General features: G+C 44.4%; 1 protein-coding gene across 3 annotated transcripts in view; it reads right to left on the bottom strand.

The window, feature by feature from the left end:
• Window positions 1–934: 934 nt before the first annotated feature.
• elf2b (E74-like factor 2b (ets domain transcription factor)) overlaps window positions 935–16,227 on the bottom strand; it is a 38,059-nt gene continuing 22,766 nt past the window's right edge. For 2 of the 3 annotated variants that reach the window (XM_085766640.1, XM_085766724.1), the window contains exons 4-10: window positions 7,350–7,463; window positions 5,736–5,924; window positions 5,226–5,312; window positions 4,939–5,134; window positions 4,062–4,475; window positions 3,769–3,940; window positions 935–3,144 (exon numbers count right to left, since the gene is read on the bottom strand). In XM_085766640.1, the coding sequence (XP_085622766.1) occupies window positions 2,557–3,144; window positions 3,769–3,940; window positions 4,062–4,475; window positions 4,939–5,134; window positions 5,226–5,312; window positions 5,736–5,924; window positions 7,350–7,463 (1,760 nt within the window). In that variant the 3' untranslated portion in view covers window positions 935–2,556. Of the gene's footprint in view, window positions 3,145–3,768; window positions 3,941–4,061; window positions 4,476–4,938; window positions 5,135–5,225; window positions 5,313–5,735; window positions 5,925–7,349; window positions 7,464–9,642; window positions 9,889–16,227 lie in introns of those variants that run through there. The other variant, XM_085766815.1, reaches the window with a different exon arrangement.

The following is a 16,227-nucleotide window of genomic DNA, read 5'->3' as shown; positions in this document are numbered from 1 at the left end:
GACGGCTCTACAGCCAGGTTCTCTGGTCCATACGTGCTGAAGTATCAACACACACCACAGTACCACATACTGTACCGCTGTTGATGTCTCAACACAGAGGGAGTGAAGAGAACTTCATGTGCTCTGAACTCACAGTATGTTACAGAGGACACACACGCTGGATTACCACATTTTAGAAAGATCCTCCCATAAATATTGCATCTGGATTTCCTAACCTGACTGGTGAGCATTGGTTTGTGGTTTTATTCAAATCTGTATTGTAGGTAGATGATTGATCATCTTATTTAAAGACTTCTGTCTGGTCCACACACTCAGTTGGACTCTTGACTTAATGGTCAACGGTCAGTCACTTTTGGCTGTGATGACTCGTGAATGTATATGTTAATATGACTCAACAGAAATGTCTAATAAAAAATTATGAAATTATGTCATTTGAAATGTTGTGCAAAAACACCTCTGGCTCTTTTTCAGTGTTGTCACTCAGGAAGGAGAGGCTATGACGTAGTTCCTTAATTCTTCTTATTGATCTGTGCACCAGCTTCATTCAGGCCATGGTGTAAGTCAACATAACCACAAACATTTGCTGCAGTGCTGAATCCTATCAGTCAAGTGTCCAGACACGGGGAAGTGACTTATCTTTGTCAATGTATCAGGGCAACAATAAAATCTGAGAAAGTCAAGCAACTGTCTGCACCCAGTGTTCTGCAGATACACTGATCAACTAAATGTTATCAATGGTTTTTTTTGTTTTTTTTAAAAAGAGCTCACTGCCACTCAGATTTGAGAAAATAAATGTAGGCCATCATAATGGTTTTTTTTTTTTATCTTGAATGATTCCTGATAACACACTGGTTTGTACTGGTTATAAAGGTCAAATGAAATGAAATCTGAATCAGCTTCAGTGTGAAATTGAAAAAACCAAAGAAAACAGCTGTCGGGTTTCAAACGTCTTTTTATATTTCAGTAAAATCTACTTGAATACACTTTGAAACAAGAGTACAACAAAATAGAATATACTTCAAATGTTGAATATACAAACAGTTCAAGTCTGAACACAAACATCTTTCTCTCTATTGTCCCTCTTTTTAGGTTAAAAATAATAATAATGATGATGATGATGATGATGATGATGATGATGATGATGATGAAGAAATGTAGGGCCAAAATGGTACAGACTCTATTCTGGCAAACAGTTTGAAGGGTGAAGTAAAGTGACCTTGGATCCACAGTGGTTCAATGTTTTTTCACAGACATTTTGCATAAACGTGTGATTTTTGATGCCTCCATTTAAAAAAAAAAGGGAAAAAAAGAAAGAAAGTTAGGGCTTAATTACATATGTGATCTCTGGATTCTTTTCCTTTTCGAGACATGGCAGCATGCACTGTCCCTGAATCACATTCTTTGCATTTCCATGCAGCCAAAGACTGTAGGGTCGTGAAGAGGAGAGCAAACAAAAAAACTAAATGAAAAATAAAATGCAAGAATTGAAGCACAGCCAAGATCCTTTTGTCAAACAAATGTAAAAAGTCAAACCTAGAAGATTTTTGCTAGAAACTGGAAGACACACTGCAAGCAATCCAGTCACTGACCTACAACATGTGTTTTCTCTAAATGAGCATTAACAGCCTGACAGACAGAGGAACTAATGGTAAAACAAATATTAGATGCTCTAGTTTCAGTAATACTGTGCTTGGTACAAGGTATCAAAACACAACAAAAAACAAAAAAACAAATGTCAGCTTACTGTTCAGACAATATATGAAAAAGAAAATTAAAATCTAAGGCTGTTCTGTTAACTTTAGCTCCGTAAACTGTATAGTAGATATATATATATATATAAATATGTACATACACAACCATTGTCTGTCTGATATCGATCCTTGTCAGAGCTTCTCTCAGCTCCTCTCTCTCTCTCTCACATGTAGCACCACCCACACTTGATCTGCACAGTGATATAAGTAAAAAAAATAAGTTGCTGGTTTTAACATCCAGAGGCAAAATTGGAAACAAATGCCATGTACAAAAAGTTTTATTCCCCCCACCCCACCCTTCTTTTTTTTTTCTTGACAGTTCACATTTTGGTTGGTTGTAATTATTTGCCTTGTTTTGTAGTGTTTGGTTGTTTTTTTTCTTCTTTTTTTTTTAAAATATACATTTATATTTTCAAGGTTTTTTTTTCCCCCAATTTGAGTCCGATGCATTCAGAAGGCATAAAGTGTAGTGATCAAGGTTGGTCCCTTTACCTTTCCCGACAGCTCCCTTTGAAGTCTGTGTGTATTCCTATATGTTGCAGAGTGCAGTTTGTGCTCCAGACAACACTCAGAGGTTTTCCTTGGTGGTTGTGAAGGAGACGGGCTTAGTTCATTTTAAATCCGAGGCAGCAACAGGGGAAGATGTGAAGACGGGTTGAGGACTTAAAAACAGGCCTTCAGGAGTCTTTAAAGTCTCACAGACTGCTGCTGGTTATCGCAAGAGTAAAAACGACTGCACACATGTACAAACTGCCCCTCCTCTTCAGAGGGGGAGGAGATGGGTACGTGGGGAAACGTGTGCAGCTCAGCACTCGGGCTCCTCTGTCTTTATCGTCACATCGGGCCTGTCCAGTTTGACGACCACCACCTCAGTGTCCCTGACCTCTGTTTTGATGTTGTGGAGAGTTTTGGGGTTGACCTGGCTCTGCTGGACCGCCACCGGCATCTGAACGGCCTGGACCTGGACCCCCACAGCCTTCAGCTTCTCCACCGTTGCCGGCGAGCCTATCACCAGCTCGGAGCCATTGATGACGCCGCTCATGATGCGGGACTGGGCCGTCGATACGGTTACCGCTCCCGCCGCGCTGCCCATGGCTCCCGGCTGCGACACCACCAGGGTTTGTTGCTGGGCCTGCGTCGGGACGGTCAGTCTCATCACTTGCGTTCCCGGGGCGACGCTGACAGGAGCCAGCGCCCGGACGGTCAGGGGGCTCCCGAGGAGGCTGATGCCCGATGCTCCGACGCTGGACTTGTTTGTGCCTGTGGAGGTCTGGAGCTGACACTGAGCCAACTGGTGGGCTGGAATCGTGATGATCTTGGCCAGCTGGACGGTGATCTTGTCGCCGTTCTCAGCGGTGGCAGGGACCATCGTGGGGATGGTTTGAATCACAACCTGAGAAACAAGTTCATAAAGGTTAACAAAGAAAGACCTGAAATCGAAGATGATGCAAGACCAACTCTTAAAGGGATAGTTCAACAATTGGCAAATTGGCCTATTACCATAATCCCTATAGTCATAGGGGTAGGTACATTATCTTTAATTATCAGTGCATGTTGTTTTGAGATCTGCCGGGCAGAGACGTGTGTATTCGATGAGTTTGATGAGGAACAGGGGACCTGTACCATTCACCTCCATTGTGTTTGCTCAGCAGTTTACGGTTCTGCCCTGCAGATCTCAAACAACATGTACCGATAATTAAAAATAATGTACCTACCCCTTCGACTATAGGGATTATGACAATAGGCCAATTTGCCAAAATGTTGAACTATCCCTTTAAAATGACCAATACACTTGTACAGAGTTTGTGTTTTTGAATGCAATTTAGTACAATTTGCGTTCATACCTTCCAAAAAATATTAAAAAGTGAGATGCAAAACTAGCAGGAATGATGAGGTCAGAGAGATTAAGATAGAATTAATCAAATGAAACGTGGACCTGTAGCTGGCTAAAATGTAGATGCCGTTGACGAATGTGTAAAAAAACATAGAAGCGAACGAACTGCCCTCATGTACAAACCTTCTGTTGGGAGTTGGAGTTGGCAGCACCGATAGCAGGAGCGTTGGTGAGGAGGGTGGTGTGGCCGGCGGCCCCCGTCGTTCCTGCCGCCGGCTGCACTGCAACTGTAGAAATCTTCTGACCCAATGATGTTGTCATGACTACAGGCACCTGCATAGCCACCCGCACCGTCCTGCACAGGAGAAGAGGTGAGACGTCACAGAGTCAGAGGTCAGCACACTGAGCGGGGGAGAAACACCAGCATTTGCATCAGCTCTCCTCGTACGAGACGAGCTGTGACGGTGGTTTCTAACCTCGGCCCGGTGGCGCTGGGAATGATGGTGGTGTGAGAATGCGGGTTCCGACTCTCGTCCGGCGCTGCTGAAACCGTCACTATCCGCGGGACTCCCGCCGCAACCGCCGCGCCGCCTCCCGCCGCCGCCTTGCTCCCGGTGGCGATGGGAGCTTGGACCACGCTGGCTCTGCTCCCGCCCCGCAGGATGTTGGGCTTCTTGGGGGACGACAGCTCGGTGGCCTGGAGCAGCATGTCCGCCGGCGGAGCCACGCGCTCGTAGGACACCGCCGTGTCCGAGCCCATCAGATCGTCAGCGGTGGCCATGTCCGCCTTGTCGTCGTCGATGATGACGATGTTTTTGGGCATCTCTTTGAACTGGTAAACCAGCCGCTGGCCCTCTACTTTGGCGAGGATGCCACGCTGGTAGTAATATCTGAGGGGAAAGGATCATGGGAGTTAGAAGGTGACCGACGTAAACAACTGGTGTGTGTTTCCAATCTGCCCAATATGAGCTGGTTTCAACCCTTTGTTTGCTCCCTTCGTCCTCTCTGTGTTCACACACACAGCTTCTTCCTACAGCGTAATCCCCATTAAAGCTGTTTGCATTTCTGTTTGCAAGGAAAATCTCAGTGAAGAGACTGGGAGAAAGTTAAATGCAACACACTCTCTAACACAGAGCAGGGCCTCTGTCTGGGCTGCTGGCTGCTATGGCAAAGAGACAAAGTTTGTCCAGTATATAGCCGAGTTTGTCCAAGTACTTTTTTGAGAAACAAAATGGCTGAAGGAATCTGGAAACAAAGTCAATCTAACGAGAAGTTGGCAGCACTGCCTGATTGTGCATGATCACCAACTTGATCACTCACTCAGTCACCAGTACTGACACACTGTCTCCTCACCTGAGCGCCCGTCCCATGGTCTCGTAGTTCATGTCCGGCTTGTTCTTGTGTTTGCCCCACAGCTTGGACACGGCCTTCGAGTCCACCAGTTTGAAGATGCCCTTCTCCCTCTGCGTCCACTTGATGTACCTGGGACAGGTGTTCTTGTCCTGGAGGAGGTCCAGCAGGAACTCCCACAGGTAAGTGGTGCTCCCGGCTGGAAATCAAACAAATGTAACGCATGGTTCAAAACACAATAAAGACGAGAGCTGGATGTGATTAACAGTTACATGAGGACAGTGAGATACCTTTTCCTTCTCTTGCTTTCTTCTTGATGCCGAGGTCTGGTGAACCGTTGGACAGAGCCGACTGATGTGTCTTTGGCTTCCGCCCAGCTGCAAACACAAACATGATTCAGATAACTTATTTGTTTTAGTGCAGGCGACACTGCTGTCGTTGATCGAAGACAGTAAAAAACTGACCACTAGGTGGTGCTCTTAGATAAAGTCGTTTAGTGTAATAAACAGTCTAACTTGTGGTTGTGGTTTGAGGTCTCTAGCCTGCTTTGTGAGGCACGGTTAATCATAAAAGATTAAAAAGAAACAGATGTTTTCTATACAACTTGGTTTTAAAAACATTCAAATTCACTTAAAATAACGCAGTTTTTCCTTTTTCCACAGCTTTATCCCCTTTCTGCTCACAACATGGTGCTGAGAGCGGCTCAACGGCTGCACCAACTTAAAGTTTCACAGGCTTTTTCACAGTTTTGAAGTGATGCAGACTCTCTTAATACATCATTTGTGAGTATGTTTGTCTACCTTTCCTTTTCCTGACAGGCTCGTGGTCACGTTCTGGTTCTGGATCTTCAAGCAGGGTGATCATTTCCTCGTCTTCCTCCTCGCAGCAGTCCTCCGTCGATATCTCCACCTCTGTTCCTGTGATCATGTCGGGACGCATGGCAGCGTGGAGGAAGTCAGGTGTTGCTACACAGGCTGGAATAAAAGCTTCTGCAGGGTTGAAAAGAGAATAATAACAATCTTGTCAGCATTATAATGTTTTGGTAACAGATAAGTTGGTGAGAGTGTTCACCATTACGTTTTGTTAGTAGTTCAGGATTAAAGCTCTCTGTTGGAAAGAAAAAGTTGATCCTCAACACCAGTTGTACTATATCAATAAAAATCAAACTGATGAACTAATTATTATTGTTTAGGATAATTAAAGGGACAACGAGGAGTTTCTATTTGGTTATAAAAAAGTCTCACGTTAATGTGGATGAAGCTCCGCTACCCACACTTGTTAATGGGCCCATTTTCGATAAATATATCGTTTTGTCTCTATCGTTATTTTGTTATTATTAGTGGTGGCGGAAATGCTGGTCGAGCCGACCAGCGTTTCTTTACTTTCGGTTTTGTGGCGAGTCATGAGAATAACGCCGCCGAATCGCCGTTTATGGTCGGAACTACGACGGTATGTGATCGTCTTCCAACCTCTGACTTTAATTCTTGATGAATGAAAACATGAGTCTGTCTTGCGCCGGTCAAAGAATTTCACGGTGTGCAGAGGCTCATAAATGTAGTGTGAAAACGCTTTGCTTTTCCAAAACTCCTCGTTGTCCCTTTAATCAATGTTAAGTTCAGTTTAAGAAAACTGACTCATATTTTTGGAGGCTGGAAAACCTCCTCAACTCTATATATTGGAGTTAATTTAAGGGAAAATACAATACATTTCTCAAACCATGGCAAAAAATATCTAAATATTTAAAGCAGAAGTAAGCGATCCAGTCGTTTTGGCTAATGCTGCGTTCCAGGCAGGCTTTTGAAACCGTAAATTACAGCTTCAGGTCACGACTTACGACTTTGTAGCGTTCCAAGCAACCCACTCGTGTTTTTCCGACCTGTTTTACCTGTGAAAGTCACTATAACGGCCACTCGTAACTTCCGACCCGTGAACTCGTACCAGATCGAACTGGTACGACTTCACAGGTCGGAAAAACACGAGTTACGGGTTGCCTTGAACGCACCATAACGTCTTGTCAGCCGATGGAGTTAGCAGCCCCCGGCCTCGTCATGGATCTATTGGTCCTCGTCCCTACGTCACCACATTCACGCGCATTGGCTACACACACAGCCCTTCATGCCGTTCTCTCTCCTCATTGGATAAAACTTGTAGGATACGAGAAAAGTTTTCTCCTCGGCTCAGAGCAGAGCAGAGTGACTGAGAGACCCGTGTTTCGGTCCAAACACTCTATGTAAGTGATTGCTGTCGGAAGATATAACTATTTAAGACTTATATTAACACAAAAATATCGCTTACTTCTGCTTTAATCAAAATTGACCATGAAGATAAATAAAACTGGATTGTTTTATTTACGAGTGTAAAACGTTCTGAAAATTGTATAAATGCTTGCTGTTTTATTAGCTTGTGTGTATTACCTGGACTCCGGTCCTCTCTGATGCTGGATGGTGAGTCCATGCGTAGTAAAGCCTCTGCTGCCTCGATGGTCTTATCAGAGCAGTGGACACTAGTGCCATGGACAGAAGCCTCCACTGAAACACACACACACACACACACACACACAACAATTCAGAAAATAATCTTACTACTAGGAGCTGAGTTAAGCCCTCATTACACCTGTGTTAAAAGAGCACAATTTATGTGTTAAGATGCTCATCTAAACAATTTTCCATATAGGACACCTAATACATTTTCAAACTGTTTTAATGACTAGTGACTAATAATTATTTGTCAGTTGTTTCACATACCTAACATGCTGTAAACAACCCCCTAGAGACCCCCCCCCGGTTGATTTTGGGATACACAATTGGTTTAAAATGATTAAGACTTCCAGGGGAAATGTTTTCTTAGGTGAAGTAAAATCAGCGACACCTACAGCTGCTCTCCCATATCAGCTAGCACGCCGTTCGAGCCCTACATGTAGTCCCTGTTGGCCCCTCACACATGGCGAGACAAGGTGCGAAAAGACAAACGCTATCTAGATTCAAAAGTGGAATTCAGCCTGTTGTAAAAGAAGTGGTACGCACGACTCTGAGGGGGAACACAGGCCACCTGTTGCTGTTGTCAATCACTGGTGGGAAACATGAGATCCTGTTCCATCTTGCTCTGTCCATGTTTGGCTATCTCAACCAGGCATTGGGTACTGCACAGGAGAGAGGAGTGGGCTATCTTTAGAGTGCCCTACTCATTCAGTCCCCCTCACAAACAAACAGGGCATACTGGTGGCCATCCCAGCAGAGCAGAGACCCTATAGCCTGCTGAGCTGCCTCTGCAACCAGGCAGCCCTGCTGTAACAAGACCAGCAAAAGCTGTGAGGTCATAGAGCTGCAGCTGGGCTTGACCTAAATAAGTACATATAGGAGCTGTGGCCATTTCAAGGCTGGCTTGTTGAGTGTGATTTATATTGAATTATTTAACAATATTCAAATTCACAAAGGTCGTTTATTTGGTAATAAATTAAATAATAACTATAATATGAGCGGGTAAATGCGTCAGAATAATTTTAGTTGAGAAAATGTCTATTATGAACATAAACTACAATGTAAAGGCGCCAAGAATAGCAGCAAGTCCGACAAAAAGTAGTGCTGCCTCCCGATGACTTCCGTGTTTACACTCCTCGTCCTTTCCCTCCAGTTCTCTTCGAAGAAGCTCACAAATCCCCTTGTCACTCAATGAGCTCCTCGCCTCTGATTGGCTCGTTCCTGCTGACGTTTTAAAGCACCCCGCGCGCTATTGGGCAGCGGAGAAAGTCAATCTGAGCCACACCCCACCCCTCACATAAACAATGCTTCCGCCATCGAAACGGGACAAAATACTTTAAATGTTACGATTAAACATACGTGGGAACGGGGCAGTTTTTTTCACGACGCAATGTACGTTCACAGAAACGGTTAACACATACATTAAATCACATAAAGTGTGTTTCTGTAGGTCAACATAGTCCGGGCTGAAGCCGCACTCGGAACAAGTACAAGGAAGAAAGCGAGTGAACCAGGCCGTCCCACGCTTCAGTCACACAGAGCACAACACGATCACGGAAAAAACATCCAACAGATATATCCCAACATTTGACACGGGGAATGTGACCTATCAGCTCATCAAAGCTTCAAACCGCGAAATATAATATTACACAATCATCATTTTGGGACTAAAGGCTTGTTATTGATGGAGATTACTATTATTCAGATTATTCCAACAAACGGAACAAACTAAAGTCCGCTACGGTCAAATACTAAAACTCACGTCAATCACAAAAAGCAGCGAAAGGTGATATGTGACGGTGTGTGCCGGGTTTGTGCTAGTAAAAATAAACCCACATGTCCTTCCGACTCAGACAGCGTGGCAAAGACGTAGGAAAGACAACATCTTTACACTTCCTGGTTGTGCAGAGCCGATCTGCAGACCGTTATTCAACATCCCGCCGCCGTGCGACACATCTGCTGCTACATGCAAAACACACTTCGTGCAGACATATGTCCGACAATGCAGACTGACGGGCCCTGCGGAAGTTTTTCCCCTCTTAAACCGGGTTTGATAAACCGTGTAGCATCGCCATGCAGGTTGCTACCAAGGTGATCACTTCCTGATTGCCCTCCATTACTTCAGCGTACTCCTCAGAGGACTGAGGCTCAGCAGCCCAAGTCAAAAACACACGCCGCCCGTTAAAGTAAGCTCCCGTATCACGGCTACAACTATATAAAGTTACGTTACCGGCTCTGATGAGTAGATCGAGCTGGTTTGCGTGCCCCCCATGCTGTGAAGTCGCCATGTTTTCCCCTTGCTGCAGATTCACATTGACTTCTCACTGAATTGTATGGGAAGCTACTAGCGCGGATCACTCCGCCGCTAAATGGGAAATCTCGATTTCAACGCGACGCATCACGGCGAGCGAGATGTATCCCTCCGCCGCCGACACAGGAAATCCTTCCTTCGCCCTCCCCTCGCTTGCGTAGTGAGTACGTCAAGTAAAGCCGGGACCAGGAGGATCACTGTTGTTGTAAAAGCATTGGGCAAATTCTTCTAAGTTTAATGCAACAAAGCCACTGTTTGTACAATAAAACGACTGTGCATGACTTCTTTTTGAAACAATCAGAACACAAATGTTTTGTGTTTAACTGTGATTACCTGTGGGATTATTTCACAGCATGTATTTTAATACCTTGTACATAATTGGTTTGATGCAAAAAAATTAAAAAAAATACTAACCTAGAAGTTAATGAATTTACCAATATGTGTTTGCTGACAGTGTATGTCACTTCTGTAATTCACATTTCTTCGTGTTCAATAGGAAACACTGAACTGTGAAAGGTCAAGTTTAAACAATACCAGTCAACATTAACTAATGTCTACCTAATTTGAATGTGGAAAGTGTAAAACATTAATAATTCACAAGGCAATATATGTGTGCCACCCACACAGAATATTAAATGTTATAAACATGACCCCATTTTAGTATCACATAGTCTTGTTTGCCATAAATATGCAGTACAGTGTGATGGGATGCTTTATCTGCACCTCTTCTGTTGTTCAATGTAATTCTCTTTCTGCATGAGCCTTTACAGATGTAAATTAAGGTATTTCAGTGTGTCATTCTCAACACTACTTAATTTAAAGGATCATAGGGCAGGATTTGTGAGAAAATACCGGAAAATACCCATGCGTTTTACGTTTTTTAAATAATAATGGGTGAGGAAGCGTTCAAAACCAAAAAGAACGAGCCCATCTGCGTATCTCTCGATTGCCCTGAACGGGGTCTGTGCTGCAAAATGCGCTGCTATTCAGGGGGTGAATTTCGCGCGCTGGCCGGCGGACCTGACGTCAGCGCGTCCACGACTGCCTTCGAATGGATCAATGGAATGGAGACATGAAGAGGGCAACCGCGGCAGAGCGATTGATATAGTAACAGAGTGGCGACACTCCCTGTTATATCAATCGCTCTGAACCACCAGCTAGCAGTTAAAAGCCGACGTTATAACTTTAACAACGTTATCAGGCAGGTGGACAAACGTCCTCTTTTGCCCGGACACGTCCACTTTTCACGTCCTGGCCGGCGTGTCCGCGACGCGTCCGTTTTTTTTTTTTTTTTTAATGAAATCATGAATATGTCCGGTGTTGATTGGTTTTCATGGGACCGCGGACCCTGACAGATGCGGTCCGACACCCGGACCCGGCGCGTTAATTCTCAGTACCGGCCTGTAGGAGTAGGAGCCCATACAGATCCATGCAGAGGAGCTCAGAGGAACAGACAAGCAGCCTCCTGCTGCAGCACAGTGAAGAGGCAGGTGTGTGTGTGTGTGTGTGTGTGTCTGTCTGTCTGTCTGTCTGTCTGTGTGTGTGTGTGTGTGAGAGAGAGAGAACCTACAGTAAAATACCCCCCCTCCCTCCCTAGATAGGAAAGACTGTAAAGAGTAAAGTAAACAGCGAAGAGTCTGTGCGCGCTCCCGTGCCGGTGGCTTCGCTGGTTGCTGTAGTTACGCGCAGCGGCCGTCGCGTCACTGGCCGTTCTCATTAATCCTGCCCTATGATCCTTTAACTAATCGTCACATTGCCTGGTGATGGGAGCCTGGTACCATCACATTTCCAGTTTTACTCCAACATATGAAATCACTTTATCCTCATGCTAGAAACAGCACATTTTATATGTTAGACCTGTTTTGTCAAAAGATCAGACATCCAAGCACACAATAAGCAAAATGGTGAAGACTATGTAGTGGTGTAAAAACATAATTATCACACGTTATTCATCCTTGAAGATACTTTGAAATTATATTGTGTGCAAAATGTGATTTAAAAATTATATAGTGTCTGTCTGACTGTCCTATACTTACAAATACTGCAGAGGCACAGACATTACTCACCATTAAGAAGGGATTAATGACTGAGCTGATTACTGAACTAATACACCTTCTCTATTTATGAAGAGGTGTCTGTGTGCAAAAACAGCCACCAGGTGGCAGCACATGGACACAGAGGTCTGTAGCCCTCATAGCCAACCTAACCAGATTGCATCACTAGTGGCAATTTCAGCTCAACCACAACAAACAAAAGCAACACTTTCTAAGTTTGAGTAAAGGAATCAAACACATATACATTGGCTTTATATTCCTGTGAACTCACTAAATGTTGAATGCATCCTCAAACTGCTCAAATAGACTGCAATTGTTTTCCAGCTTGTAAGCCCAAGCAGGTCTGAAGCCGTGGTGAGGATACGGAGAAAGAAAAGATGCATAAATGAAATACAGGACAGTGAACAAAGCCAAGGTAACACATTATCAACACTGGAAATAAAGATCACAGACACACACAAAAACAGTTCTTTTAGTGGAGCACATTAATGAAAAATCGTTCACTTTCTGGTACAAGCGCCAAATTTGGTACACAAGTGCTTTTGGACCTACTATCTCATAAAAGTACGTTGCCCACTTGAACAAACAAAGTGGCCACCATTTTTCAAGATGGCCGCCATTCGAAGTGGTTTGAAACAGCGTTTGAACTATATTTTGATTGAATAGTCCTATTCTGATGGTTTATACATTGAAATATGTGTTTTTGCACATGAGAAATACAACTCTGCATTTAGAAAATCAAAATTATTGAATATTATGATGATACAATGCGAATTAAATGAAAAAAACACTCACAAACTAGGGGCCCTAATTTCTTGGCGCAACTCAGGGTGGCGCAGCGAAGCGAGCCCTGACGCAGCTGGCGAAGTGGTATTATCGTCCAGTGCAACAAGGTGCGCAGCGGATTCGGTAAATTGGCAGACTGCTGTGCGCTGAGATGGGAGTGGTCGCGCAGCAGGGGGAGATGTCGACAGATTCGCCGTGGCGCAGTGACAATTTGTTGCCGATAGACCGCGCGGAGAGTGCGCTGAAAGCTCGCCAGCTCCAACCTGGTCTACTCTCAGCGCAAGGCGAAGCGCAGCCAGCGCAGTGGCAATTTGACTGCCCAGCGCGCAGTGCAGACACGTCACCAAGACCCCACAGGCAGATTTCCACACTTCCAGGCACATTTAAATGCAATTAACAATAATCATAATAATAATAATCATCACAATAACCCCTATTTATTGTATCTGAATCAGCACATACACCTATATCTATATAGATTGTCCCGTCACACTGATGGCAGATCAAAGGCTTGCGTAATGGAAACTCAGCCTGACTGAATTAACACAGATGAAACCAGGGAGGGACTGAGACAGCCGTGGATGTCCCAAGAGCAGGTGTTGACACTACACACTGTGCCGTTGCAGATTATCAGCTATTTATTTATTTATTTACTTATTGATTTATTAGGGGCCAGCGCCGCATCGTCACGCGACCATAACAAATAAAACTGAAATGCCTCCGTTACGCACAGCTGTTTGTTTATGCTGTGATCTGTGCACACGTGTTTAAATATAGGTTAGATAGATAGATAGACCTGCTCCCTCCTCCTCCCTCCTCCCTCCCAGACTACTTTTGCATCATCAGCCCGTGAGGTCTGTTCGCGCGACCGGACACTGCCAGCTTGGACCGGACCAGAACATCAGTTTCCTCCCGTCTCACTTGCTCTGACAGATTGAGAGCTGTTGCCCAGTAAAAAAAAACAAAAAACAAAACACACACACCCCTTTTCCATTAATAAAGACACTCATATTTAGTAACCTATATTTAAACACGTGTGCACAGATCACAATATAAACAAACAGCTGTGTGTAACGGAAGCATCACAGAGCGTCTCTCTTTTTCTTTTTTCTTTAGAATTTACCTGAGAGGGGAGATGTTAATATCTGCTCACTATGATGCCAGGCTGATTGTGGTTTGCTGTGAGAGATGATAGTTTATTTGTTTTCAGTTTTATTTGTTATGGTCGCGTGACGATGCGGCTCAATAAATCAATAAGTAAATACATAAATATAGCAGATAATCGTGTAGTGTCAACACAGCAGTAATCCATCCTCATCTTTCATCTGTGCAGCCTTTGATCTGTCATCAGTGTGACGGGACAATCGATATAGATGTGCTGAATGTCTATGCTGTAATCGGTTACACCCCGCCTTTCCGAAGCCCCGCCTTTCCGACAATAGACTTCCATTCATCGTAATAGCGGGGTTTTCTATTTTTTCTAAAGACCCCGCTACTCCGAAAAGGCTATTGGGGGAAACCCCCAGCGCGCAGTGCGCATTGATCCTTTTTTCCTTTTTGGGGTCAAACGGATCATGTGCATAATTAACTGCAAAACAAGCAAATACTTCATATTAATGACATATAACGTTCATTATGCTTCTAGCCTGTCTAGCCTCTACCTGGTCTTTTTTACTAAACTTAACCAACTCCTTTCTTCATTGCCTAAGCCCAACCAAAGCATCTCCCTCAGTCAGCTGTCAGTGCGAGCGGCGGCTGCAGCAGCCTCGCGCCCGTGTGAGCTCAAGCCGGCTTCAGCCGTGCTCGAGCGGAGCAGGGGGGGAGAAAAAGAAAAAAAGTGTATTTCTATTACTGTGTGGGAGATCTCCAACAACGGAGTCGGGGAGAAAGCAAGTGGGACAGATCTGCCCAGTCCCTAAGCAGCGCACGTTTCACAGACAAGCCACAAAGCAGAATGTAAACAACGTCACGCGGTTCAGCACCTTGGACAGCTGTGGGGGGGAGGAGGGGGTGTCGGAGTAGCGGTGTTTCGAAGTGGGGCTATTTCGGAACAGCGGGGTGTCGAAGTGGAGGGGTGTCGGAATGGAGAGCTGTCCCCGCTGTAATCTGTAGGTGCTGATTCACATCTTCTCTTCCACGGTGAAATCAAACGTCCGCCTTGCGCGCGCGGCGGATTGAAAGGCGAGGAGAGGAGCTCATTTGATTGGTGAAGATCTGACTCGGCTGTGTCAAACCCACTCCACGCCTTCTCTCCTCCCTCTATGCCATTTGCGCCGGTGGGAGGGAAGTAGGCGGGATGCGCTCCGCTGCGTTTCGAAGGAAAATCGCAATCTGCTCCTGACCACTCCCCGTTGGAGAAGCGAAGGCGAGGCGCAGGCCTGATCCGCTGCACCTGCACCTAGTTCACGAAAGTAGAGCCCAAAGACATTAGTTTCACTTAAAGCTTTTGGACCTGTAAGCTACTTGTAGGGGAGGCCACGTAGAGGCTGTCTTTGTCTCCCCCATTTTTTTTTTTTTTTTTTTGTATAGGCTATTTTTTTCTTTATTATCATTTTTTTCTTTTAATTTTTAGATAACGGTATAAAAACACAGAAAAGGTGTCAAAGCATAGCTTTTGTATCTGTCTGACAGAGGCAACACTTGCTCCAGTCAGTTTTAGTAGCACAACTCAATGGATTATCGGCAGACATCTTATACAGTTGAAGGTCGAGGGATTATCCTTTTACCACCCAAACATACAAAATATCATAGCACATTGGAATATGGGATACAACTAGGTTCAAGTATCTGGTGCCCTACACCTAGCCCGATCGTTCATCCAGTGCCATAAATCCCGTGCGATCTGTACACCATCCAGGTAACTAAAGCCCCGTTACCCTTGGCTCGGCTATCCCGCGCTGGCACATCCTGTCAATTCAGGTGCGGCTATCTAACTACAATACTACAACTAACTAAACTTCTAGTTGAGTCTATACAGGGGCTTATTAGATAGCATTTGGGACACTAAAGTATACTACAACTACAGTGAGTACACCACTACAACAGTTAGTAAACTACAACTACAGTTAGTACACTACAAGCTGACACTGAACCCCATGCTGAGTCTCACAGCAGTGATGTCACCAGTGTGCCCTGGTTGTGCTTTGACATCACTCTTATAAAAAATTACTAACCAATAAATGTTGACCACAGAATTTTAATGAATTATCATTTATATTGCTAAATTAGTACTTTTATTTCAGTAAAGAACGCTTGTGTTGCTGTATGTGTGTGTGTGTGTGCGTGTGCGTGTGTGTGTGTGTGGTGAGTGACAGTCAAAAGTTTGGACACATTTTCACAAATGATTCACACAAAAAACACATCCCTCAGAATTCTGCAGATTTTCACTTAAGATCATTGCAGAAAACTGAAGAAAAAACGCGAAAACGCTACTTTTTAGTCATTTAATAGCCATTATCTTGAAAATTGGTGGCCATATTGGAATTCAATTGACACCATCGAGTTATTCCAGTCATAATACATTCATTTTGATGCTTGGATCATTAACATTCTTCTGTTAATTCAAGTTCTACCTCGAAAACCTTTTTTTGGCGTTTGACGAGGCGGCCATCTTGAAAACTGGCGGCCCTCTTGGATTTTCAGCTGGGCAACGTACTTTTATTAG

This window comes from Trachurus japonicus, chromosome 1, assembly GCF_045865225.1.
Source record: "Trachurus japonicus isolate A0001 chromosome 1, Traja_1.0".
Lineage (NCBI taxonomy): Eukaryota > Metazoa > Chordata > Actinopteri > Carangiformes > Carangidae > Trachurus > Trachurus japonicus.
Note: the sequence above shows the minus strand (reverse complement) of the source record. Positions and strands in the feature narration are given on the sequence as shown.